This window comes from Humulus lupulus, chromosome 1, assembly GCF_963169125.1.
Source record: "Humulus lupulus chromosome 1, drHumLupu1.1, whole genome shotgun sequence".
Lineage (NCBI taxonomy): Eukaryota > Viridiplantae > Streptophyta > Magnoliopsida > Rosales > Cannabaceae > Humulus > Humulus lupulus.
In genome coordinates this window covers 11,026,881-11,054,369 of record NC_084793.1, presented here as the reverse complement: position 1 = coordinate 11,054,369, position 27,489 = coordinate 11,026,881, and the positions used below count along the sequence as shown (strand labels likewise).

At 39.3% G+C, this 27,489-nt stretch overlaps 1 protein-coding gene across 1 annotated transcript; it reads left to right on the top strand.

Annotated features, from left to right (window-relative positions):
• The first annotated feature begins 24,617 nt into the window (after positions 1 to 24,617).
• LOC133785424 (transcription factor bHLH3) lies at positions 24,618 to 26,855 on the top strand. Its single transcript, XM_062224666.1, has one exon. It carries the CDS (start codon positions 25,216 to 25,218, stop codon positions 26,716 to 26,718), a length of 1,503 nt encoding a protein of 500 aa, XP_062080650.1. The 5' UTR covers positions 24,618 to 25,215; the 3' UTR covers positions 26,719 to 26,855.
• The last annotated feature ends 634 nt before the right edge of the window (positions 26,856 to 27,489 follow it).

The window sequence follows — 27,489 nt, the reverse complement described above, 5'->3', positions numbered from 1 at the left end:
CAAAGGAGCTCTCCAGTTCAGGTCGAAGGTAGCACAACATCAGGTCATTCAAAAAGCTTGGAAGATGAAGACCAGGTTGCTTCAGGTGAAGACACAGCTCAGACTGGGCTTGACAACTACCAATTGGTCAGGGATAGGGCCATGAGTGAAATAAGACCCCCTGACAGACTTGGATACGCTGATTACACAACATTTGCATTGAACACTGCAGAATAAATTGTAGATGCTGAACAAACAACCTACCAAGAAGCCATGAATAGCAGTGATAGTGACGAATGGAACAAGGCTATCAATGAAGAGATGACATCATTAATAAAAAACAAGACCTGGATAACAGTTAAGAAACCTCCTGGACAAAAATTGATAGGTTGCAAGTGGATATTCAAGCACAAGGATGGCTTACCAGGTGAACCAATCAGATACAAGGCAAGATTAGTTGCCAAGGGGTTCAAACAGAGAGGAGGTATAGATTTTTCAGACATTTTCTCACCAGTTGTGAAACAAACATCCATTCGAGTAATAATGGCCAAAGTTGCCAAATATGATCTAGAAATAGATCAAATGGATGTCAAGACAGCCTTCTTGCATGGAAGACTTGAGGAGAAAATTTACATGGTTGAACTAGAAGGGTTCAAAAGTAACAACCCCAACTAGGTCTGCCTACTACAGAAATCTTTGTATGGCCTCAAGCAAGCACATAGGCTATACATGGAATCTGAGATTCAATGAGTTCATGACTCACATAGGCTATACAAAGAGCAGCTATGATCCATGTGTCTACTATAACAGCACCCTATACCTTCTGTTATACGTAGATGACATTCTGATCATAGGCAACGACAGATCAGAGATTGATAGACTCAAAAGTCAGTTGGGATCATAATTTGAGATGAAGGATCTAAGTGTTGCTAAGAGAATTTTTGGAATTGACATTACAAGATCAAGACCAAAGCACTCGTTCTTATCTCAGAAAAGCTATCTTGAAAAAGTACTGAGCAAGTTCAACATGACAGAAGTGAAACCCGTTACTACACCTCTAGCACCCCACTTCAAACTGTCACAACAGCAGTCACCCAAATCAGAGGAAGACAGAGAAGAAATGGACAAGATACCCTATGCTTCATGTGTTGGAAGCTTAATGTACTCCATGGTTTGCACAAGACCAGATTTAGCCTATGCACTAAGTGTTGTCAGTTGATTCATTTCAGATCTTGGGATTGAGCATTGGAAGGCATTGAAATGGATCATGAGGTATGTCAAAGGAACCCTGGACCTTGGACTAATGTACAGTGCATACGCAGAATTCAGAACAGAGATAGAAGGGTATGTGGATTCATATTATGCAGGAAGTTTGGACACAAGAAGATCACTGACAGGTTATGCATTTACAGCATTGGATGGATGGATTAGTTGGAAATCTAACCTTCAAAATGTAGTGGCATTGTCAAGCACAGAGGTTGAATATATGGCTGCTATAGAGGCAATTAAAGAAGCCATATGGTTAAGAGGTTTCACAAGTGAATTGGGGTACAATTCAGAAGACATCACTGTGCTATGCAACAATCAAAGTGCTTTGCACTTAATGAAGAATCCTATGTTCCATGAGAGGTCTAAACACATAGACATCAAACTTCACTTTATCAGAGATGTCATTGGAAGAAATGAAGTTCAAGTCAAGAAGGTAGGAACAAAGGATAATAGACATGTTAACTAAGTATGTTCCCTGTAGCAAGTTTAGACACTGTCTAAGCTTGCTCAACATACTCAGCTGCTGACTTGCCAATTTATAACCAGCTCAAGGTGTTAATCTCAAGCATTTAACCAAGGTGGATGATTGTTAAGTATTGGTCAAATGCTCAAGGTCAACTCGGTTATTATTGAACATCATAACTAAATTTTAAATCAGTTATGACAGTTGGTACTCGGGTCTTAGAGGTTAAGTCAGTTGCTTACCTCTCATGTATATATATAAGGCTCCTAGTCTATCACTTTGATTCATTCTATTTTTATGTACTGAGAAATACAGAGTAAGAAATAAGTGAGCTTTGAGAGAACTTGTATCACTGTAAAGAGAGATTATTGGAGCAAGACTCTATTGATGTACAGAATTGAGAACTCAAGTTAATAAAGAGATTACATAGCCCTTGTGGCTGGTTTGGCCGTGGAGTAGAGTGGTGTCTAGTCAACATTCACTTGAACCACGTATGTGCATTGTGTTCTTTATGTTTTTCATTCTGTTTTGGTATTGATTCCTTGATTAAAACCAGTTTGTGTTTATGCTTGATAATTGATATTTGATCAATTGTTTTCTGGTTTGTTTTGTGTTTTTGTTCTTGTTTTGAGGTTGTGGTTACAACACGAAACAAGATACAATATAATATATTAATACACCTTGATTGCATAAACTATAATATAATGAATTAATTAATACTAAGCTAAAAAAAATCATTCTTTGATATAATATATAAATGTATATAAGAAGAAAATTAATTAGACAATAATTTCCCATGATTAAAAAAGAAAATTAATTAGAAAATTAATTATATCTTTTAGTTACAAATTTAGTTTTATATATCTTTGTTACAATTATGTTAACTAAATTCATAATATAAATGTTAGTCACAAATATAATTTTCTTATAAAATTAGTTATGTAAACCTTTGTTACAAAAATAATTTTTTTAACAACGAATTGTTTTACAAATGTTGTTTACAAATCTGTAAAACTTGGTTATAGTTTAGTAATCCCTGGTTCAACATCGACTATTTTACATCGATATGATTATGTGAGGTCCAAATGATTCGGATAGAAATTATGTTTCTCACCAAAAAAAGACAGAGAATCTTCTAATGGTAATGATGAGCTCTACTTGATATTGTCGATCAATAGTTGTAGTAAGTCCTCATCCACTGGTCGCTCACCTCCCTAGTAGTCAGGCTCGTACATCTGAGAAGAAAAGGAAGGAGAAGTGAGTAACCTATTCGACCAGTGTAGCAAGTGCCTAAGAAAAGTGTTATGAGTATTCTGGCCGGTATAAACATGAATTTATCATAGGCGGGAAAGACCCATATTTTTTCGATAATCAAATAATAAAAAAATTAATTCGATTTTCTTAGGGAAAATGATGATTATTCATGGATTAAGTCTACCTGAAGCCTAAAGATCATTTTCCTACACCGCAAACACCAAATTTCCCTAAAAAATTAAGTCCAAATTTTTAGAATCTTGAAAAAAAAACCTACGAGTATGGCCATTTGTAAAATCTATGATTCAAGCATAGGTTTTAACATTCAAAATTGCAAAAAAAAAAAAAAAAAAAAAGAAAGAGAGATTGAAGGTTGAAAACTTACCCAATGAAAAGATTTTACATGAAATTGTTGAAAAAATTGCCAAAATATTCTCTAGGATGCTCATATTTTTTGTTGGTTCTTTTGCTGTTATTGATAGAAAGCAAAGAGTAGAGCGAGGAAAGAGAGAGAGAGAGAGAGAGAGAGAGAGAGAGAGAGAGAGAGAAGGGTTTTTTTTATAAGCAAAGTGGGTAGGTAAAAATGTGTACTTTTTAACTAGGGAAAACGTGTACCCATTGATACGGTTTCCAAATAAAATACTCATTACTTTTTTTAAGAGACGGTGGAATTTAAGAGGCATTTAAAATCACATTATATGGTCGAATAGACACAGTTCAACTAAAATTTATCTAATGTTCACTACTACAAAGAAATTCATTTGTGACAATTCCTAACTGCCACAATTGATTTTTTGTGTCAGTTTTGAAACTGACGCGGAATCTCATAACGCAAACCAACCTGACATTTGCGTCAGTTAGGCATCGCCACAAATGTCACGTTTGTGGCAGTTGGGCACTAATGCAAATGCTATATTAAAAAGAACACTATGAACCTCGACCCTGTGTACCCAACCCCCAGCCACCCTATGCGACCCTAGCCTCCTTGTACCTAGTCCCCTGCCAGCCACCTCTCAACCCCCGTAACCCCAGCCACTCCTCATGACCCCTGCGACCGAAGCCACCCACATGACCCTTGCGAACCCAGTCAGAGAAAAAAAATCAAGAGGAGGGTTTTTGGGTTTTGGTTTTTCAAACAATAATCTTCAAAATAAAAAATCTTTACAAAAAATTAAAAAAAAACTATGTATAAGGTTCATAAACATATTATATTCATCAATTTAACCTTAAAATGAAAAAAAACTCACCAAAAAGGGTCAAGAAAGTTGGAGGAGCCGCTGGTTGTTGGGAGAAAACCTAAGTTTTCGAATTTGGGAGAATGAGGGGCTCGGGGACGATGACTAAGATTTAATACTAGGCGCAAGCGCGTTTTTCTTAACTGTTTGCGTCAGTGCCCCACTGACGCAACACGCCATTAGCGTCAGTTGCCCACTGACGCAAATAGTGCATTAACGACACCAGTTGGCCACTAACGCAAACTTCTGCAATTAACAGCGTCATTGTTATCACTAACGCAAACACCCCTACATTTGTGGAAGTACTCAACTTCCACAAATGATGATTCTCGGTCAACGGCATCAGTCAACTGCGTTGACTGACACAAAATGAGTGTTTTGGTGTAGTGGTTGGTCGCATTATGATAAACTTTGGGAGGGAAAATGTTATCCCTAAAAAATAGTCTAATCACGTGGCACTTTTGTATAACACGTGGCAAAAGAAAACTCTATACGACAACAAAGTCTGGTTGAAAATGGCGACCAGGATGAGTGAAGAACGAGCTTCAAAAGTACTACGACAAGGATATCACCGTTTGTTGACTATGTAGTTGTTCGCTATATATGTAGTTGGTTGAGAATAAACTTCAAGTCAACATAGCTCAAGTAATGTACATTACGAAAATATCTATTTTGAATGTATTTTTTTAATTATTTAAGTGTGAATATTGCTATTTAAGTCCCAAGGCCCCTTATGTAAGGTCAGAAATTCTATAAATTTAAGTCTGAATGAATCATTTATTTTTCATGCACACTTTACATACAAAAACAGTACTATTTTGTATTATCTCTAAGACTTAAGAAACTCAGTTGAATCTTATTCTTTTGAACTTGAGTTTAAGACTCTATTCAATAAAATTGTCAAGTGGACGTAGGTTTGTTCTTTTTACCAATTTTTGAGGCCAAACTTCTATAAATTATTGGTGTTCTTTATTTTATTTATAAAATTCTCTTAATTTTATATCGTTTTATAGACTCAGTATCGTTGGCTAAATATGTGGTTAATTGTTACACCCAGATTTCGAGGCTTGAGAATTGTGATCTCGAAAGCTGGATTCGTCAGGCGTGGGCTCGCAATATCTAGAAGTACGTGTCCGCAACCTAGGTACCGAACCTATAAAGCAGGTGGCAACCTCGAAGATGGTAGCCTCGAAATCCTCACAAGCTCGAAAGACAGACATTGAAGTACGGCTATTCTTGGGTGGCCTCGGATCAGGAGTTCCGAGCCCGACATAAGTATGAGCTCGAAGCCACATGATCTCGGGGAAAATACTACAACTCGAAAGTCATTAAGAGACCTGGGTTGGCACGGCACTGACAATGTAGATTGCTAACTTTGAACATCTTAATGAGTCATTTTGGAGAGACGCAGTCTACATTTAATTATTGTTGTAACTTCCCTATAATAAAGGGGTATTTATTATTCAGTTATACGCCCCTGGTCTTCAGGGGACGTTTCCTTGTATGTAGGAGTTACAGGCTTTTAAAGCCATTAAATTTATTGACATAAAGAATAACTTCCCAGAGACGTGTGGGATAGTAGTCTGAGACTTCCTCTATAAATAGAGAAGTGTTGTACCTTTGTAAAGGACCGAAATTTTGGAATCTTCAGAGAAACTCTGGAGAATTCATCATTGAAGAATTTCCGGAAATCATCTTAAGTTCTAATAACAAAGACTCGTGGACTAGGCAGAATTAACTGCTGAACCACGTAAAAAATCCTCCTTGTTTTATATATTTTTCTAGCCATAAATATTTATTGTTTACGTGCTCTATATTCACTGTTGACGAAAAACGGCGTCAACAGTTTGGTGCTTTCATTGAGAGCCTTAAGCATTCAGTCCCTGAACAAGTTATGGCCGCAAACGATCAAAACATTCCTGAAGAAAATTATCTGAGACGCCCTAGGAAGCAACCGATGGTGAACCCGGATAATGAAGAGAGAAGCGAGTCCTCCGATTCTCGGGGACCGCCAGCACCTCCAAGGGATGAGGATATGTACTACAACCCCGAGTGGTACGTTCCCATTGTGGAACTTGAAAATTGGCAGCTGAAACAGCAATTGGCCGAAGCCAACAAGAGGAATGAGGAGCTGGCTAGGATAGCTGCAGAGGCTCAGGCGGCTCAGCCGCCACCTCCGCGTGAAAACCAAGCCCCTCCTCTGAGGGACGTGCATGTTCCTCCCCGCAGGCCTCGTGGGCATCCACAAAAAAACGCTGCCACGAGAAGGCAAGAACAGCCTCCGGCACCAGCAGAGCCATCTGCTCCCTCGAGACCCCAGAGGAGCACCCGAGCTAGGGCTCCGGTTAACTCAACTGCGGAGGTACCAGCGGGAACTGGGAATAACTGAACCTCTGCAGAGGCTCGGACTCAAATCCCTGGTAACTCGCAGAATGCAACCAACCCTTCTCGGGCAAACTCTGAGCCATCTAGGCCTCGAAATGGGTGGCAGTCACCTTCACTCATACGTTTCCTGCCATCACCTATAAGATATCCTTCTCCACCTCGAAAGAATGCTCAGCCAAATCAAGAAGACGAGGAAAGACGTGCGGGAAGGAGGCAAGGGAACAGAGAAGCCTTCAGGGAACGAAGAGGCACTCAGTCCACGAGAAGTCCAATGTCCCGGTCTCGCACTGCAGAAGCGAGGCAGCATGAAAGAGACCCCTCTCGAAATAATCATGCGACGAGTCTTACCAGTGACGACTTGGGAGATACTAGATCGGTCAGTATGTATGACCGAGGTCGAAAGAATAATAGGAGCCGCAGAAATCGCTCCGACCTGCGGGAACACTTGAATCAGAATCGGGGTAATGTTAACCTGACAAACCCGGACCTGAGGGATCACCTAAAAGGGCGAAAAGATCCCCTGCAGAGGCGCGAGCCTGGAATTGTGATCAATGACAGCCAATTTCAGACAAGACCCCTCATGGACCCGGTCCAGGAAAGAATTGACCAGTTGGAGAAGGCCTTCAGACTTTTGCAAAATGAGCAAGGCCAAGGTCGGCATGAGGACTCTGATGAGAAGCTCGAACCGTTCGCTCCCCATATTTCCAATACCCCATTCCCTCAAGGATTTCGAATCCCTCACGTCCCAACGTTTAAGGGAAAGTCTGACCCGTACAGCCATCGGAGTACATTCAATACCATAATGAGAGCAAGTAACGTGGGTTACGAGCTCAGATGTATGTCATTTCCGGCATCGCTAACGGGACCAGCCAAAAGCTGGTTCAAAAAATATAGAAGGCACTCAATCACTTCTTGGGATCAACTGTCTAGGGACTTCAAGAAGCAGTTCAGAGCCATGATGGGGGTCAGGCTCGAAGCATCAACTCGGACTAATGTTCGACAGCAGCCGGGCGAGACATTAAAAAGTTACCTCACGAGGTTTAACTTGGAAGTTGCACGGGCCCGAAATGTGGATGACAGCGGTCATCTAATGGCTGTCCAAGCTGGAGTAATGCCAGGAAGCACCCTTTGGGACGACATGCAGAGAAAACCGGTGAGGTCCCTAACCGAGTTTAACAAACGAGCATAGAGGTTTGTCAATGTAGAGGAAGCGAGGTCGACACTTAATGTGACCTCCCAGCCCGTAACTACAACAATAAACGTGAACTCTGCCTCAACCTCGGTGGACCCACAAACCTCAAAGCCAGCTGCGGAAAACCCTTCCAAGAGGAAAAAGAACGAAGGGAGTAACCCCGAGGCCAAGGGAGGAAAGAAAAAGAAGGGGGAGAGATATTTCTCCGTGTACAGAGTGTACACCGAGCTCAACGAGTCTCGGGAGAACATATACCTGGCTAATGAAAACCAGGTCCCCTTCAGACGTCCAGACCCAATGAGAAATCAGAAGTCCAAGAGGGACTCCAGCAAATATTGTCGATTTCACAGAGACACCGGGCATACTACTGATGAATGTCGACAGTTGAAAGACGAGATCGAAGGTTTGATCTCGAGGGGCTACTTTAGGCAATATGTCAAAAACCAGAATACTAATCAGGCGCCTATAAGCCAAAGGGCAGCTGCGCCACAACCTGCACAAAACAATAATTCCCGAGCCAGGGAAGAAGATAGGTCCCCTCCGATCGATGGAGAAGATGTGATAACCATCTCGGGAGGGCCTCATCTCGCGGGAGTGGGAAAAAATGCCCAAAAGAGATATGTGAACGAGCTGAAAACTGGGGACGGGTCTCCTTACGAACCTGAACCCAGAGCTCCTAAAAATCAAAAGATAGAGTCTCAGCCAATAACCTTTACTGAGGACGACGCGTCCCATATTCAGTTTCCTCACCATGATCCACTGGTCATAACTCTCTAGCTGGCAAACAAGAGAGTTCATCGGGTTCTCATAGACAATGGGAGCTCAGTTAACATTCTCTATAAGGCAACCCTAGAGAAAATGGGACTCACTCTTCGCGACCTGAAAGCATGTGCGACAACACTGTACGGTTTTTCAGGAGAAGGGACCGCCTACATGGGATCCATCGAACTCCCCGTAACCTTGGGAGACTACCCAATTTCAACAACCAAGATGATGGAGTTCCTGGTGGTAGACCTGTCTTCGGCCTACAACGTGCTGCTCGGAAGACCAGCCCTAGTAGGGCTGGGGGCAGTCTCGTCTATTAGACATCTGGCCGTTAAGTTCCCTACTCCTAGTGGCATCGGGACGTTGAAGGGAGACCAGTTGGCCGGAAGGGAATGCTATAGCATCTCCCTAAGAGGGAAGAAAAAAACGAATGCACAAACACTCGTGATTATTCAAAATAAAGATGGGACGATCTTGGAGATAGATGAGGAGATCGACCCAAGGGTGGAGGAGAAGACTGACCTCGAACCATTAGAAGAGCTTGAAGAAATCAAGCTCGAAGAGTCAGATCCTTCCAAAACAGTAAAGGTCGGGAAACATCTCCAGGAGGAAAATAAATCTCAATTAATTTGCTTCTTGAAAAACAACCAGGATGTCTTCGCGTGGTCACATTTGGACATGGTCGGAATAAGTCCGAACATAGCGAGCCACGCACTGAATATCGATAAAAGCTTCCCACCGAAGCAACAAAAGCGAAGACAACTGGATGACGACAGAAAAAAGGCACTAAAGGAGGAGGTCGACAGGTTGAAAGCAAACCGGTTCATTAGGGATGCTTTTTATCCTAACTGGGTGGCCAATCCGGTGTTGGTCCCGCAGCCAAATGGGACATGGCGAACCTGCATTGACTATTCAGACCTCAACAAAGCTTGTCTAAAGGATTGTTTTCCTTTACCAAGGATTGACCAGCTGGTGGATGCCACAGCAGGGCATGGACTGATGTCGTTCATGGATGCCTATTCTGGATATAACCAGATTCCCATGCATGCACCTGACCAAGAACATACGAGTTTTATAACATACAAAGGACTATATTGTTACAACGTCATGCCATTCGGGCTAAAAAATGTTGGGGCCACATAACAGCGGCTCGTGAACATGATGTTTTCAGAGCAAATAGGGAACAACATGGAAGTCTATGTTGATGACATGCTGGTCAAGTCTCAACTTAACGATAACCATGTTGACGACCTCGAAGAGTGTTTTGCCGTGCTCCGGAAGTATAACATGAAGCTTAACCCTCATAAATGCTCCTTTGGGGTATCATCCAGAAAATTTCTGGGCTTCATTGTGAACGCACGTGGGATAGAAGCTAACCCAGACAAGATCCAATCCCTAATCGACATGCCCTCACCTCGAAGACACAAAGATGTCCAGAGTTTGACCGGCAGGATGGCAGCGCTAAGTAGGTTTGTCTCGAAATCTACAAACCGTTGTCTACCATTTATCAATCTGTTGAGGGGAGGCAAGAAATTTGAATGGACGGAATAATGCGAGCTGGCCTTCCAGGAGCTTAAAAAGCACCTCGCAGAACCCCCCATCTTATCAAAACCTGTTACGGGAGAAGTACTATACTTGTATCTTGCCACTACCGAACATGCAATAAGTGAAGTGCTCGTGCGAGAAGAGGAAAAGGTACAGAGGCCCGTATATTACATCAGTAAAATATTACTGGGGGCAGAATCGAGATACCCCTTGATGGAAAAGCTAGCTCTCAGCTTAATTCATTCGTCTCGCAAATTACGACACTACTTTCAAGCGCACCCCATCCATGTATTGACTGATCAACCACTTAGACAAGTCTTGTCTAAACCGGAAGCTTCAGGTCGACTTCTTAAATGGGTGGTTGAACTCGGGAAATTTGAGATCACCTACCACCCGAGGACGACCATTAGGGCACAGGCCCTGGAGGACTTTATAGTGGAGTGTACTGGCATGACCAACGATGAAGTTATAACCTCGACCCACGAGCTGTGGAAACTTTACGTCGATGGGTCATCTAATGAAAATGGATCGGGGGCAGGGGTCATTTTGATTACTCCCACAGGGAGCAGATTTCATTCTGCCTTAAGATTCAACTTCAATGCATCGAATAACGAGGCCGAATACAAGGCTTTACTGGCGGGACTTCGTATAGCCAAAGAGCTCAAAGCTAAGGCCATACATTGCTACAACGATTCACAGCTTATGGTAAACCAAATTTTGGGAGAATACCAGGCTCGTGGCACGAAAATGGCAGCTTACTTAGAAAAGGCCAAGTCCGCATTGGAACATTTCGAGTTTTATGCAATCGAACAAGTTCCCCGAGAGCAAAACTCAAATGCAGATGCCTTAGCTCGACTCGCTACTTCCACCGAGAGTGATGAGCTAAATGTTGTGCCAATAGAACATCTCTCAGCACCTAGCATCAATGAGCCGGAGCAGGAAGACGTGTGTATGATTGATTCCGAGCCTACTTGGAAGACCCCAATAGTCGAATATCTCGAGATCGGCGTCCTGCCGAAAGATCGGAACCAGGCTCGAAAGCTGATGTATCAGCTTCCCCGTTACACCATTTTGGATGGAAGGATGTATAGAAGGGGATATTCTATGCCATTACTTCGGTGTGTGACTCCACCCGAAGCCAAGAAAATCATTGAAGAATTTAATGAAGGGTTCTGTGGAGACCATACTGGGGGGCATAGTCTGTCGAAGAAAATCATACGCCAAGGTTATTTCTGGCCTACCATCAAATCGGATTCTTTCGAATACGTAAAGAAATGCGATAAGTGCCAGCGGTTCGCCACGATTCCTCGAGCTCCACCATTCGAGCTGACCATGATGACTTCCCCATGGCCATTTGCGGTGTGGGGAATTGACCTTATAGGCTCTCTCCCAACTGGCAAGGGCGGTGTGAAGTACGCTGTAATTGTCGTAGACTACTTCACAAAGTGGAGAAAGGCTGAATCATTAGCAATAATAACTTCCAAGAAGGTCCTTGACTTCATGGTAAAGAACATCGTATGCCGATATGGGATGCCGAGGAAAATTGTGTCCGACAACGGTACCAGTTCGATAGCGATTTGTTCACCAACTTTTGCGAGAGGAATGGAATAATAAAGAGTTTTTCGTTAGTAGCTCATCCCCAAGCGAATGGCCAGGTCGAGGCTGTAAACAAAACTCTCAAAAGTTCGCTAAAGAAAAAGTTGGAGGAAGCAAAAGGACGATGGCCCGAAGAATTACCCCAAGTCCTATGGGGATATAGGACTACAGCTCGAACGTCAACAGGACATACCCCGTTCTCTCTGGCATACGGTTGCGAAGCTATGTTGCCTATCGAGGTCGAGATTCCTACAATTCGAACTCACGCTTATGACCAAAACTCGAACCACACTCAACTCGAAGAAACCCTAGACTTGATCGAAGAAAGAAGAAACGAAGCTCAGTTGAGGAATGCTGCCTACCAGCAACGAGCTACCAGGTACTTCAACAAGAGGGTTTGAGATCAAAAATTCGGTGTGGGCGATCCAGGACAAATAGCATGACTATCCTTCTGAGCAGCCTCCTTAGCGGCCTCCCGAGCAGCCTCCTTAGCGGCCTCCCGAGCAGCCTCCTCCGCCTCAAGCTGAGCATTCCACTTATCAAGGAGCTTTGCCTCAAGAGGACCTAGGAAGCTGGTATCGAGGTCTTCATTATTGGCCCACATTCTGTACATGGCCAAATCAACCGCCTGGTCTTTCTTCTCTTTGTACTCGGCAAGGAGGCGAGCCTTTTCACTCTCGATTATATCGAAAGTGGCGGCCTTGTCTTCTTCGAGCATTTTATTGGCCTCCTTGAGCCGAGCGTTCTCCTTCTCAAGCTCCGCAAGCTTAGAGTTCTGCTTCTCAAGCTCAGATGTCTTGGCCTTAAGCTCCTCAGCTCCTATCTCAACTTTTTCCTTTGTCGCCTTCAGTTCATCACTCAGTTTGAGCTGATGATCCTGGGCCTCCTAAGCGTAGGATCTGCTCGAATGAACCTCGTTGTTCAAATTATAGTTGAGCTGAGCAGAGACAGCAAGAGCCTGACATACAAAGAAATCAACATTAGCATACGGACCATCACTACAAGAAAATGGGGTCTTTACCTACCAATTGTAAGTGTAGATAAAACTAGTCTAATGGTGGGTAATATGGTTTACCTACCAATATTGAATTGGTAGAGATTGGTAGGTAAAGGTTAGTAGGGAAAGAGTCTTTACCTACACTTATTAATACTGGTAGGTAAAAGAATCAGTGGACCCCACTAAGTTATAAATCAATTGATGAGTCAGCAGATGACGTGTTTGATGATGTGGCATCCTACATGTCTGCTGACATGGTTTCCATAGTTTATGTGTCTGATGACGTGGCATCCTACGTGGCATACATCAAAACCGCCACTTGGCATCTTGTGGTTGCTCCACGTGTTAGACAATAATTTATCCACATGCTACAAGAAATTCAAATGATTGTGTTACTTATCTCCTTTTTATCAGTTATGTGGCACTAAATAATTGATCCACGTGACATGTTGTAGTATACTTATTTTTACCTACACTTATTTATTTGTAAGTAAATATAATATTTCTATGTAGGTAATTTTAATTATATATAAATTTTATTTAATATAAATAATAAATGAAAGTAATTAATTTGAAAAATATTTAACATCATTAATCAAATAAATTATTTAACTTTAATAAAAAAAAAATAAACAAACATATATTATACAATATTCATTGCTTATTAAGAAGCACATTTCATAAAAAAAATATCTATACATTATTTTTAGGTCATTGAAAACTCAATAATGTCATTTTTCTTGACATTCTTCCTATTCTTCACTTTGGGATCATTGCATGAGAGCCTCCTTTTCTCTGACTGAACAAATTGTGAATGTCGATGATGACTTTGGGAAGTGGACATCGACAATGGCCGGAGGTGGGGTCAAAGTAACAATGACACCTACCACAACAGATTGCCTAAAAATAAATCAGAATACAAAAATATGGTGACATGAAACACTAAAGAACTAAACACAACAAACCAGAGCAACAAAAAAGGATAGATACATATTATAAAAAAATTACCTCAAACAGAGCATAAAAAAAATTGCCTCAGAAAAATCAATCATCATAAACCCTTCAAATCATTAGGGATTTAATCAACATAAATCATAAAAGTTACATCAAAGCCACCAAGCCAACAATACAAAACTCATAAAGCCACAAATTTGAAATTAACTCTTAAAGCCACCACAATTAAATTTAATCGCACAATAAAATCAAAGAACATATAAAAAACATACTAAACAAACAAGATCATGAACTAAGACAAATCAGTCTATGACCTTAGACAAAAACAAAATAGGAAAATACAACTCAAAGCCTCAGAACAGATGACAAGCAGCTTTGGATTGAGTAGTGGCGATGGCTGAATAGGCAGATTGGCTCAATAAATGGAGAGAGCTAGAGGCCAAGGGTGTTACAAAATTTAATTAATAAAATATCCTCAAATTTAATCATCATAAGGATTTCAGAAAAAAGAAAATAATATGAATTTTTATGGGCATTTACAACACTTGGTTAGCAACATATATTCACACGAGCACACCAAGTCTCATAATCGCCAACATAAACTAATCATACTTATTATTCAAATATCATTGGCAAAATATCTAAAAAAAACACATAAATCTTCAAAATAAATCATAACTCATACTCCAAAAAGTTCACAAAGGTTCCAGCACAAAGCAACAAAAGGATGGCAGGAAAATAAAATAAATGCAATGGATTCAGCAGCTGATCTCTACAACACCCATGAAAAGTTAAGAAAGATAGAACTGTAATGACCAATAAGTGAACTTTTAAGTTGACAATTTTAAGAATATATACTAGTTATACTACTAGGAAATACAGGTCAAATGGGAACGGATCAACTCAATAAGCAGAAACCTCAAGAATCAATATCATTTTGATTAGAAAGGCATGGGTAAGAGAGGATAAAAAATGCAAATGAAAACAATCAGACGATAGAATTTGTGGTCAGTATTATTGATCATCCCCATCATGGTGACGCTTATTGTATACAAATGTTCAACAAGCATATGAATTTTCCATACATGTGCCTCCTGGATTTTAATAGAATTTCCAGTAGCTTTGGCTTCAGACAATTTTCCTTTCCAGACCTTATTAAGTCCTTTGTACTCATATATTTAAAAAACACACACACAGTAATCTAACTAAGAAATGAAACCACATGGGAATCAGAATATTATTTCTACAAGAATTCATTACCTCATTTTTTACATTTGTAACCTTGAAATGCCCTTCGAATTCTGGTTTCGGAGTGTATTCCAAATCCTCTATATCATCACCAACACACTGCAAACAAAAAACAATTAGACATGTTAAAGTAAGGCATAAGAAAACAACACATGTCTAGCTCCATATCATATACTCAGGTACATGTAATTGATGCCAATAGGAATAACAAGAAACAAGTATCTAGATGGCAAGTGCAATAATGAAGTTTACACAAGAACCAAATGACTATTAATAAATCTTGCCAATAAGGAATGTATCATGAAATAATGTAAAATATCAGGTGGATTGATTGCCCACTCTATCATAGAATAATCTAAAATATCAGATGAATTGCCTACTGCTGAGGAATCATTACAACAACCACATGAATGAAAGTGTGAACCTATTACATACAACATAGTGTATTTGTTGCAGCAATGACATTAAACAACATATACCTTCCAAAAAATGGTTTACAAGCTACATTCTTTCTATAATTCCTGTAGACTCTGAAGTCTGCAAACAGAGCTCTCAATGGCAATCATTGTTTCAGCACGTGCCCAAAAAAAAAGGAACCCACTTGACTTGCTCTACTAAATCAAAAGCCATCAAAGCCTCCAGGGACTTTTCACAAATACAATACTCTTAGAAGACCACGAGAACCAATTACTAGGTAAATAGTCTTTTTTTTTTCTTTTTGACAGACAAACAATCAAATCATTTCTACTGATTGCAAGAATAGGACTTCTCTCGCTAGCATCTTCTCAAAGACAATACTTTGATAAGTATTGCGGGTAGAAAAGAAAAGAAATAAAAAACGAATATAAGTACCCAGAATCAGCATAAATTAATAACATGTGAACAACCAGAATGTATCTAATTATTAGCACATTTAAAAGGTTGAGTATATGATGGAATTTTAAATAAGTAACCTTAAAGAAGGAAAGAAATTACTAGAGTTGACTCAGTCACAAATACCTCTCTGTTAATTATCAGATACCCTTGTCCATCAACCATGTATGAAATCATCATTACTAAATCATATTCAGCATCTGGAAATTTCAGGGGAAGCTTGGTGGTTTCAATATCGAATGCACAAACACGAACTTCAGCACGCTGTAGAAGATCTGTTCTTCTCTCCAGCATAACATCGTTACTAGATATGCCAACATCGTACCACTGCCCACATCGTATATCTAGGAAGCATAGCATGTCAAGGGAGAAAAACAAGTTTATTTTAAAGTCGGAACCTTTACTTAAAAAACCAACTCCCCAAGCATCAAAATGAACTTACCGTTGTCAATGGCAAAACGAACATGGTAAGGAACATCGTACTCTCGGAGATCAACAATGTAATCTAAAAAATCTTGAGACCTTTTTTCTCTACAAAACAGGCACAATTGTTATAGTAAGAAATTAAGCACGCTAGCACTCTCTTTAAGGGGATGAATGTATCAATCACTAGAGGCGAGTGACTTTTGAACATAATAAACATTGGAAATTCAAAGGTGATTGTTAGATTCCAGGAAAGCGAATGATTTTAGACCCATTAGTTTGGTAGCTAGTCTGTGTAAAATAAATTACAAGAAACAAACTATTTAATTCATAAAATTCTAAGACAACGAAGGCCCATAACCAGAAAGATAAATAGCTATCACATTGGGTCTGCGGCAAAGAATTTCAAGAATTAAAGGAGCTTTCTAATGTTTTATCCATGTCTACTTTATAAGAAAACTTTAAACTCTTTCTGTATTACCTGTTTCCAATGAATAAAGAATATGTCTCTTACCAACAAAAAAATTAATGATTTCAGGAACAAATCAGAAGATAAAACTAAACCTAGAGTGTTGATCATTCGGTCGAGCCCCGTCGCCGTCGCCGTCGCCGTCGCTATCTCCGTCGAGACTCCTACGCCAGCCACCTGCAAGAGAATACTTGGAAAGAGATTTGAGAGGTTAGATGTGAGGGAGATAAAAAGACGAGAAGAGAGAGGGTGAGGCTAAGAGAAGAGGTTGAGGGAATGAGATAGGTTACTTTAGAGAGAATAAAAAAAGGAAATATGTATTTCATTGCCTCCTATTATTTCAATTGCTGCCAGTTATTTTATTTGGCTCCAAAATTTTGCCACCTATATATATTCATATAATTTAGACTATTAATTAATTTTATAAATAGGTTAAAGAATAATAAATTTAAGTGTTGATATAAAAATTATTATAAATACAAAAGTTAATAATATGAAAAATTTAGAAAAAAAAAATCTAGTTTTAAAAGTTTTATTTAACAATTTTAAGGACTTGCTTTGAGAGTCTTTAATACTCTTTTAGGACTCGCATAGTGAGTCTTTAAAAGTCACCATTCCTAATTTTTCAGCCCAGGTGTTTTTAGGACTCGCAAAGCGAGTCCTTAAAGAGTATTAAGGACTCCCAAAGCAAGTCCTTAAAATTGTTAAGTAAAACACTCATTTTTTAGCCCAGATTTTTTTAGGACTCGCATATTTTTTTAGGACACTCATTGCGAGTCCTAAATTGTGTTTTTTCAGGACTCCCAATGAGTGTCCTAAAAACTCCAGAAATATTTTTAAGGACTAACATTTATGTGCGTGTCCTAAAAAAGTGTCCCGTAAATGGTATTTTGTAGTAGTGAAAAGAAAAAAATGTGGGTAGGTAGAATTTTTAGTTTTTATTTTAATTTTAAATACAAATTTATTATAAATATATTTTATTTATATTTTTCCAACTATGTACACACGTGGCATGCCACATGTTATACAATGTGTACACATTATATTATTTACTCCACATAAGCTTCCAAATAAGCATTTATAATAATAAAATAATATAATGAAAATAAAAAATAGGTGGAAAATTGAGCGGGAATGGTTAAAAAAATTTCCCTCCATAATATACGTAGGTAAAGATCATTACCTACTGATATTATTGGTAGGTAAAGCTATATTCCGAAATATAATATAATGGACTAGCATTTACCTACTAATATTATCTACCAATAAATATTGGTAGGCAAAACATTACTTTCCCTACCAATATATATTGGTAGGTAAAATATTGGTAGGAAAAGATCAGATTTCTTGTAGTGCATCTATAAATATAGCCAGCAGTGAGAAAAGGAAAGTTACTGCGGCGATGAGCTCGACACTCTTCTCATAGAGTGTGTTGCAGTCTTGGGCCTCGGTCATAAATTTCAAGTGAGAAGCATCAAAACCGCTAAAGCTCTGGCCCACTCGGGACAAAACATCTGAGCCTAGTGTGGCCCCATGGGACCCAGCAGCGTTGTCAACTACATACTCCTCAACGTGAGTAGAAACTGACAACTTGTGGGTTCGGGAAGTAGAGGGTTTTTTGGGAGGAGGACCGAGCGTTGAGTGAACAAGGACGAGAGGATGGCTCTCGACCATAGTAGATACCCCGACCTGCGGAGTCGGTTCCACAGAAGAGCTCGTGGCAGGCAGAGCTGGTGGGGGAGGTGGCGTCTTTTTAGTCCTCTTAAGGACCTTGGCTGGCCGGTCTATTTTTCGCGACCCCCTGGGGCGCTTGCTCCTCTTGGCCCCGCCACTCTCGAGAATACTGTCGAGATCGGAGTCCATCTCACCTACACAGTCACACCACAGTATGAGTCATCAAAAAAGAAAGAAAATATATATAAATTAACTCAACATCACACAAATATGCAAAGTGATGAAGAGGCGAGTGGAGAGAAACCTAACTGGAGCTCTCCTTCGAGCTTGAGCTCGGAGATCATGAAATTCCCCCATCTTCAGAAGAGGCGGGGGGAGTACCTTCCCTAAACGTGGATGTCAACCTCGAAAGGTCTCTATAGTCATTGGTCCCGTATTTGACGGCTATTCCGTTCCATACCTCGTTCAGGCTATACATAGTATCGTATTGCCCAAGCCAGCTATCGAACCTATGAGCCCATTCATCTACCCAAGTCCACACATAGAAGTGGTTCCTATCGTCCTCGTACAACACTAACCTATCGGGTTTGTGTTTTAGTAAGGTGGGGGACCACATTTTCGAGCTTAGGATGACTGTACCTTGATCATCCGAGCCCGAGCTCGAGGCTTCATCGTTGGCCTCATTCCCTGACTGCGAGCTCCTTCGGCGAACTGGAAGCAGGGGCCTCACCTTTCTTCTCGGGGGGAGGATACCTGTTGGCAAGGGCACGAGCTCCCAGCGGTCGTATTTTTTGTTAGACCAGTCCGAGGTGGACTGGCCATCTCTCAAGAGCCCGTAAGCTTGAAGCTTACCTTCATGCAAAAGGTATGAGAGTGATCTCCTACCATAAGGGAGTTGGAGCAGGGTCTCCCTGCGCTCCTTCATCTCGTCAGAAGGAGTGGGACGATGATAGTTGGCTGGAAAATAAAATACAACTCAACTAAGTGCAAGCCTATAGACAAAAGTTCGAGCACAGAGATAAAGGAGGTTGGGGTACTTACGGATCCGTCTGAAGGAATAGCATCGTGACGGAGACAGGCCATCTGTCTAGAAGAAGGCCTTCTTAAAATCAGGAGGGTGATTGGGAAGATCCTCAAACATCTTTTTCTCCTTTGGGTAACTCGAAAGGTAATAGATGCCATCTCGTCCCCGAGCTCGGGAGGGATTGCTTTTCAAACAGAAAAGATACAAGATCTCTTCTGGCGTGGGTCCTTCCCACTTCAACTCGTTGTATATCGACTTCAGGGCAGATAGAACCCTGTAGGAATTAGTGATGAGCTGGAATGGAGCCAACCCAATGAAGTCTGTGAAGTCCTTGAAGAAAGACTTCAAAGGCAGTATCGCTCCTGCCTTCATATGTTCATGGCTCCAAGTCGCGTACCTCAGCTTGTTGTTAGGATTTCCATCTCTTGGGGCGCAGCAGCTTCGCTCTTGGGAGGTAGGAGCTCGACACCTTAGCGAGCCTGACAGTCTTATACCATGAAAGACCAGGATATCATTTATCTGACCTAGCGAGGTAACCGAGCTCTAGTAGTGCTTGGCCTCGAAAAATTCTCTCCTTGGTTGCGAGGTAGAGGGCTCCCCCATCAGTGAGAATTGAAGCTCTCCCGGGTTGTATGCGATCGTCACCTTTAACCTAGGATCGAGGGGGATCGGTCTGGGCCCTGAACCAGATTCCGGATAAAGTGCCTCTAGAAGGATTCTTCTCTTTTTCTCTATGACCTAGACGATTTGGCGGTGATAATGAGCTCGGATTTCTTCCTGTTTGCGCACGAGATCGTATTCACGAATCAGACGTTGGTTCCTAGAAAACGGCGATTCTGGGCTCGGAGTTTTTGGCGAGTATGGGATGGCAAGCAGCGACCCCCACCGTCTTTCCAGATTCTGTGACATCTAGCGAGAAAGAAAAAATGGTGAGGGCCATGCATGCAAGGAGTCAAGAATTACGAGCTTGGCAAGAAAAGCTCGGAAAGTGCCTGGGTACGAAACGAGCTCAATCCTGGAAACCCAATTAAGGGTCAGAACGTGTATTCTACGAAAAAAAAGGAGGGAAGTGGGACTAATTTTTAGAATCCCAAAATATCAGGAAAAAATGTGGCGGTTATACCAAAATGGTATTCATGGGTATCGTGCATTCTTCAAAACCAAGATTTTGTACCCGATATCTTGGTGTGCAAGATATGTCTTTTAAATTTTGAAAACCCAGAGAAAAGAGACCTTGTTTGAGTTTGTTCTACATCAAAACTGGATTTAGAACCAGTAACGGGGAAACTTAAATCTAAATGCCTATCGGTCAAAGCTTCCTAAGCGTGTGAAACTAAAAAATAAATAAACCAGCACCTTCCCAGAAATAAAAGAGCAACACAGATAGAAACCGGCATAAAGAAAAATGAAAAGATCATCAGATACTTACGCAATGATGGCGATTGTAGAGAAATCGTTGATTGAAGGAGAGGCTGCAGGTATAACCTCACGGTCTCGAACAAGCTGGCGGTCCTTTGTTTTTTTAGCTGGGAGAACATGCAAAAACAAAAAGCTCTCTGGGATGGCTTCTGGTTTTGTCTCTTTTCTTTTTTCTCTGATGAATGTAAAGTAAGAGGAAGAAGATGTCCAGGGCCTTATATATAGACAATCAAAAGTGGTAAAAAGGGATTAATCCGAGCCGTTGGCCAGAATCAAATCCGACGGCCAGGGACAAATAACAAGATGGTACCGAAAAGGTGGCAGGCGAACGATCGTGGGCAGATTTCCAAGGTACTCGAGTACCTTGGATGAGCAATACCTAACTGAGACATGTCCATTCTCAAGTATGTGTGACGGTGCAGTTCCCGAAGAAAGTTGTTCAAAAGTTTCCTTCTTCTAGGATTCGAACAAATACTTTTGAGGGGGCAAAATGTTACACCCAGATTTCGAGCCTTGAGAATTGTGATCTCGAAAGCTGGATTCGTCAGGCATGGACTCGCAATATCTAGAAGTACGTGTCCGCAACCTAGGTATTGAACCTATAAAGCAAGTGGCAACCTCGAAGATGGTAGCCTCGAAATCCTCACAAGCTCGAAAGACAGACATCGAAGTACGGTTATTCTCGGGTGGCCTCGGATCAGGAGTTCCGAGCCTGACATAAGTATGAGCTCGAAGCCACATGATCTCGGGGAAAATACTACAACTCGAAAGTCATTAAGAGACCTGGGTTGGCACGGCACTGACGATGTAGATTGCTAACTTTGAACATCTTAATGAGTCATTTTGGAGAGACGCAGTCTACATTTATTGTTGTAACTTCCCTATAATAAATGGGTATTTATTATTCAGTTATACGCCCCCTGGCCTTCAGGGGACGTTTCCTTGTATGTAGGAGTTACAGGCTTTTAAAGTCATTCAATTTATTGACATAAAGAATAACTTCCCAGAGACGTGTGGGATAGTATTCTGAGACTTCCTCTATAAATAGAGAAGTCATGTACCTTTGTAAAGGACCGAAATTTCGGAATCTTGAGAGAAACTCTGGAGAATTCATCATTGAAGAATTTCCAGAAATCATCTTAAGTTCTAATAACAAAGACTCGTGGACTAGGCAGAATTAACTGCTGAACCACGTAAAAAATCCTCCTTGTTTTATATATTTTTCTAGCCAAAACTATTTATTGTTTACGTGCTCTATATTCACTGTTGACAAAAAACAGCGTCAACATCAACAATTGTTTGTCAATTACAATCACAATCACAATCACTCATTTATATATATATATGTAATATAATTATATATTTATCATTTTTTGAGGTAATAATTTGGTAATTTATGTTTTTATAAAATATCAGTTTGGTATCCTGTGTTTACAATAATGCTCATTTAGTACATTGTATTTTGAAATCATACATATTTGATACCCTAAACTCAAATTTAATTAAAAAGAATTTGTCAATTTTAATCAAATTGCTCTTAATTATATGAGTTCTAAATTCAAATTTAATTACTTAATTACATATAACTAATGACAGTTTAGTCATATTGATAAAATTCCATTTATCAAATCTGAGTCTGGAGTATCAAATATGTATGATTTTAAAATACATGGTACTATATCAGCATTAGTGGAAAAAAAAGAATACCAAATATGCAAGTTCCCAATAAATAACTAACTCCTTATGATTTAGTAGCCATAATTATGAGTATATGTATATGTAGTTATAGAAAAACAATGTTTTTTTTCCATTGTCATCGACCATCGATCTCTTGCAGTATTTTTTTTTTATAGACGCAAATATAAAATAAATTAAAAAAAAGCTTGGTTGACTTGTAAACATAGAGCAAGTTTGAAAATTTTGAGAATCAAATACGTTGACTTTGTAGTTTGTAGTATTTGACAAATAGTGTTGGGCTTGGGGGCAGTCGACATTAACTAAAAGCCAAAACATTTCTATAGAAAAGATATGTAGGCGAATATATACTACACATTTCCCTATTGACTTACAAGAAAACTTCCACTGCGCGTTCGTGAAACCGCAAGGTATAAAGCTTATATATATATATATATATATTTATAATATTCATAGATAGAGTTTGTTTTTTATGAAAAGTTAAAGGATTGATATCGATTCTTAGACATATTGTAATTAATTAATAGTAAGTTATTATACCAATACATCTTTAAAATAATCATATTCCTTTATTGCGAAATTTCCCACCAGAAGGACTTAATTTACATGAAGTGAATCCACAATTTACAGACCACTTTCTCAATTGATTCTTGTTGATCACGCTTACAAGTTACTCACTTGTAGATAAAAACGTTATCCTCACTCTCTCTGCCTATAAATATATGTACATATATGATAAACATATATTTATATATATATTTAGTATATCGATCCTTGGTCTTCCGTTTTCATATATACAGAGAATCCTTTTACGTTCCAGAAATATACACACACATATACATATATTATGATGTATTTTCGAGCAAAAAGTTCCCAGATCAATACTACTAGAAGTTTTACCAGTAAGGCTCCTGTGCTGCTATTTTTCTTGCTGGTTTTCTCAGCTGCCAAACAGAATTATATAATTCCAGCAGCCGCAGCAGGCAGGGCTTTACATAGTTCAACGACGTTGAATAGTAATTTTTCGCTGAATAGAGAATCAAAGAACCCAACGCCGAGTCCTAACCCTACTATCCCCCGCTAGCAACTCCTGCCACAATGGCGTCTGCTAAATATATATGTATGTATATATATAAATATTACAACACATTCTTTTTCACAACACTATTAAGTTGTTTTTCTATTTTCGACACTTAGATAGATGATGACGGTGTATAATGTAGCTATCTAGAATATTTTATACATTTTTAAGAAATTTTGAATAAATTATGGTACCGAAAATAAGGTTCAAACAACTTGTTGTATGCGTGCTTATTTTTTTGTATACGCGTGTAAAAATTAACTGTTTGAACCTTATTTTCGGTACTGTAAATTATTCAGAATTTCTTAAAAATTTAGTCTTAAATAATTACAATATACATTATTATATAAAAAAATTAAAAAAAAATATCAAAGGTATTCAAAACACAAACCGGCTACACGAGTTTTGTAAAATAATACACTATATTGACTCCCTATATATATATTCATGATCTGCCTCACATAGTATTAATAGTTTAGCATGTTTATATATATATATATATATATGTCTAAATGACTAGTACATGCATTGTAGAGAGTGAAATGTAAAGTGGGGCTAGCAGTGCTCTAGCTAGGTTGTATAAATTAATTATGAATTCTTTTATTCACAAATTAAGGTTGTAATTATTGTTGTAATATTAATGAAGGCAGTATTACATAATTAATATATACATTATTGTTAAAATATTAATGTGTATACATATTACATAGAATTTCATTTTTCGAAAATTATATGGAAATAGATTAATTAATAGTGACATCCAGCGACCACTACTACTGGTACTTCCACATTACAGGAATTTTCTCGCATCTATCTCTATATGTTTTGTGATACTGAGTAAGTAGTTTCTCGACATAAATCTGGAAAAATCTTGGAATCTCACATGTTGATTTGGTTTTGCTTTTATCCCTTTCCAATAGCTGTGTGCAACTAAAATTATTAGGCAGAAATCCATGGAGAAAAGTCCATAGTATTTTGGGCTTGGGTTGGGCTTGGGCCTATTAGCCCTTTTAATTTGGATCAGACAATTCTTTTAATTTTTACTTTTCTTTAGCTTAGTGGTCCTGACTTCAGAATAGAAAGAAGAGTCACGTCTTGTAATTAAACTTTCAGATCTAAAATCTGAAAACCGAATTCAAATTTCCGGTGAGGTACGCTTGTTCGAGCTCCGTGAAAGCGATCGAATCTATGTTTTTGGATTGAAACTCAATCCAAGATCGATTTTTTTTCAGGTAATCAAGCTCATATTGTTGGTTTTTTTTTTCCTGAATTTTGGAGCATAGTAAACCAGTTCTTGTTACCCTAAAGCTTGTTTGAGCTTTGGGGACGAACTGGTTATTGTGGTATAGATATCCTCTCAAGGTTCTGATAAATGGGTAGCTTAAATTTTTTGAAATTTGTTAAGTTTGGGATTGATTTTTATGGATTATTACTGGATGTTTGAGCTTTAGAAGCAACTGACCCTTTGATCAAAGATCTGAATCTCTAACTATAAGATTCTTTAATCATTGAAATTTGTGAGGAGGCAGCTGGGTATTTTCACTATTTGGATAGGGATAGCTTGTCAAGTGCAAATTTTGCCATCTTTTAAGTTTCTTCAATCATAGCGTTTAGGGTTTTGGGTGAGTTAATTGTTGTTATTTAAGTTTGTAAACTGAGATATTTGTGGAGAGAAATGGGTGAGAAATTTTGGGTGAAAATAGAGGACAAGGTCATGGTGGAATCAGTAGTGGGTACTGAAGCATGCCAGTTCTTGATCTCATTAGCTTCTGACAATGGGATTTCGGGGTTCAATACACCGGCTGGCGATTTGGGTGTGCAGCAAGGGCTTTGCCAATTAGTTGAAAGCTGTAATTTGAACTATGCCATCTTCTGGCGGGTTGTGAACTTGAAGTCTGGCGGGGCAGCCTTGATTTGGGGTGATGGACACTGTAGGACTCAAAAGGGTGGTGGAGCTGCAGAGAAGAGTTCAAGTGAGGGTGGTAATTTTGATGGAAGTGAGAACAAAAAGGAGCTGAAGAAGCGGGTGCTTGAGAAACTTCATGCTTGTTTTGGTGGGTTGGACGAGGATAATTATGCCAGGAAACTAGATGGAGTGTCAGATTTAGAGATGTTTTACCTCACTTCTATGTATTATAAGTATCAAGTTGATTCGGTTTGTGGTCCTGGGGAGTCGTACAAGTCTGGTAAAGCAATTTGGGCTTCTGATTTATCTAATTGCTCTCACCATTACCAGTCGAGATCCTTTTTAGCAAGAGTGGCTGGATTCCAAACAGTGGTGTTTGTACCTGTGAATTCTGGAGTGGTGGAGCTTGGTACTGTCAATTCTACCCCAGAAGATCAAGGTGTTGTGGACATGGTCAAAAATGTTTTTGGGGTTGGGAGTTCTAGTTCCTCACAACAGACAACAAAGACATTTCCGAAGATATTTGGACATGAACTAAGTTTGGGGAGTACAAAATCTCAATCTGTCAACATTAACTTTTCTCCAAAGGTAGAAGATGATTCAGCTTTTCCTTCAGAATCTTTTGACTTGCAAGCAATTGGTTCTTCTAATGGTCGAAATGACTCGAATGAAATGAAACTTTTTCCACAAATGCTTGTTGGAGGTTTCAATGCCCTCACTAGAGTTACAGGTGTAGAGCCACCCAAGGATGATGCATTGCCCCAGCTTGATGAACGGAAACCAAGAAAGAGAGGGAGAAAGCCAGCAAATGGTAGGGAAGAACCCTTAAATCATGTGGAAGCAGAGCGGCAGAGGCGTGAGAAGCTTAACCAGCGTTTCTATGCACTAAGAGCTGTTGTTCCTAACATCTCAAAGATGGACAAAGCATCTCTGCTTGGTGATGCCATTACTTATATTACAGATCTCCAGACAAAGATCAGGGTCATGGAAACCGAAAAGCAGATGGGGACTGATAAGCAGCAGCAGTTCTCAGTGCCAGAGATCGATTTTCAATCAAGGCAGGAGGATGCAGTGGTGAGGATGAGCTGCCCATTGGATTCCCACCCTGTTTCTAATGTCATCAAAGCGTTTAGGGAACATCAAATTGTTGCTCAAGAGTCGGATGTTTCCACCAATGAAAACGATAGAATTGTCCATACATTCTCCATTCAAACTCAAGGTGGTGATGCTGAGCAACTGAAGGAGAAGCTGCTGGCTGCTCTATCAAACTGATGCGAATGTAGACATGTATTTGTAAGAAGTTTATTTTTCTGCTGACTAACTGATGAACCTCTTTCAGCTAACATTAACCTTGTGTACTGTATAATACTCGATAATGGAACTTTTTAGTATAATTCTCAGCGAGATCATTTCCTTTGTGATTTTTGTTATGTTCAATTTAGATTATGCATTTTTGGGAACACAATATAAAGTTAGAAGTTTAACTCAGATAAATTCTGTCAAAATAGCTGTTCAGCTAAAATCTACACCCTCGTGCCTGCCGGCAGTGGCAATCTACCCCTTGTCAGAATTATGTAGAAGTGATTCAGAAGAAGAAAAAAAAAATTGAAAAGAAAGAATGGCGATGGCCCTTTTCGACCTTGTCTTTAATTTTGTTACAAAATGTGTGTGGCGATAACCTATGCTGCATCCGGCAATAGTGTTTAGACAAATACTATTTTTGTGCTGATCTCTATTGTGCTCCCACCATATTTGGTGGGAACTATAATATTTATATTAATATTTTTTTTTAATTATATATATATTATAATTTAGATTTAAATTTATTCTAGTCTAAATATGTGTAATTTGTTTTAAATTCAATTATTAATATCTTAAGTTATATATAAAAGACCAAAATGTGGTAAAATAAAGTCTAATAAAAATATTATTCGGATAAGTTTATATAAATAAGAGAAAAATAAACATAGTATCTATATTTATATTTATGAGAAAAAAAAATTATACAAAATATGTCAAGTTTTGAATTTTTTTTTAAATATA

What these genes read in the sequence shown, in the direction of transcription:
- LOC133785424 (XM_062224666.1), top strand. Translation starts at nt 25,216, where the DNA reads ATGGGTGAGAAATTTTGGGTGAAAATAGAGGACAAGGTCATGGTGGAA.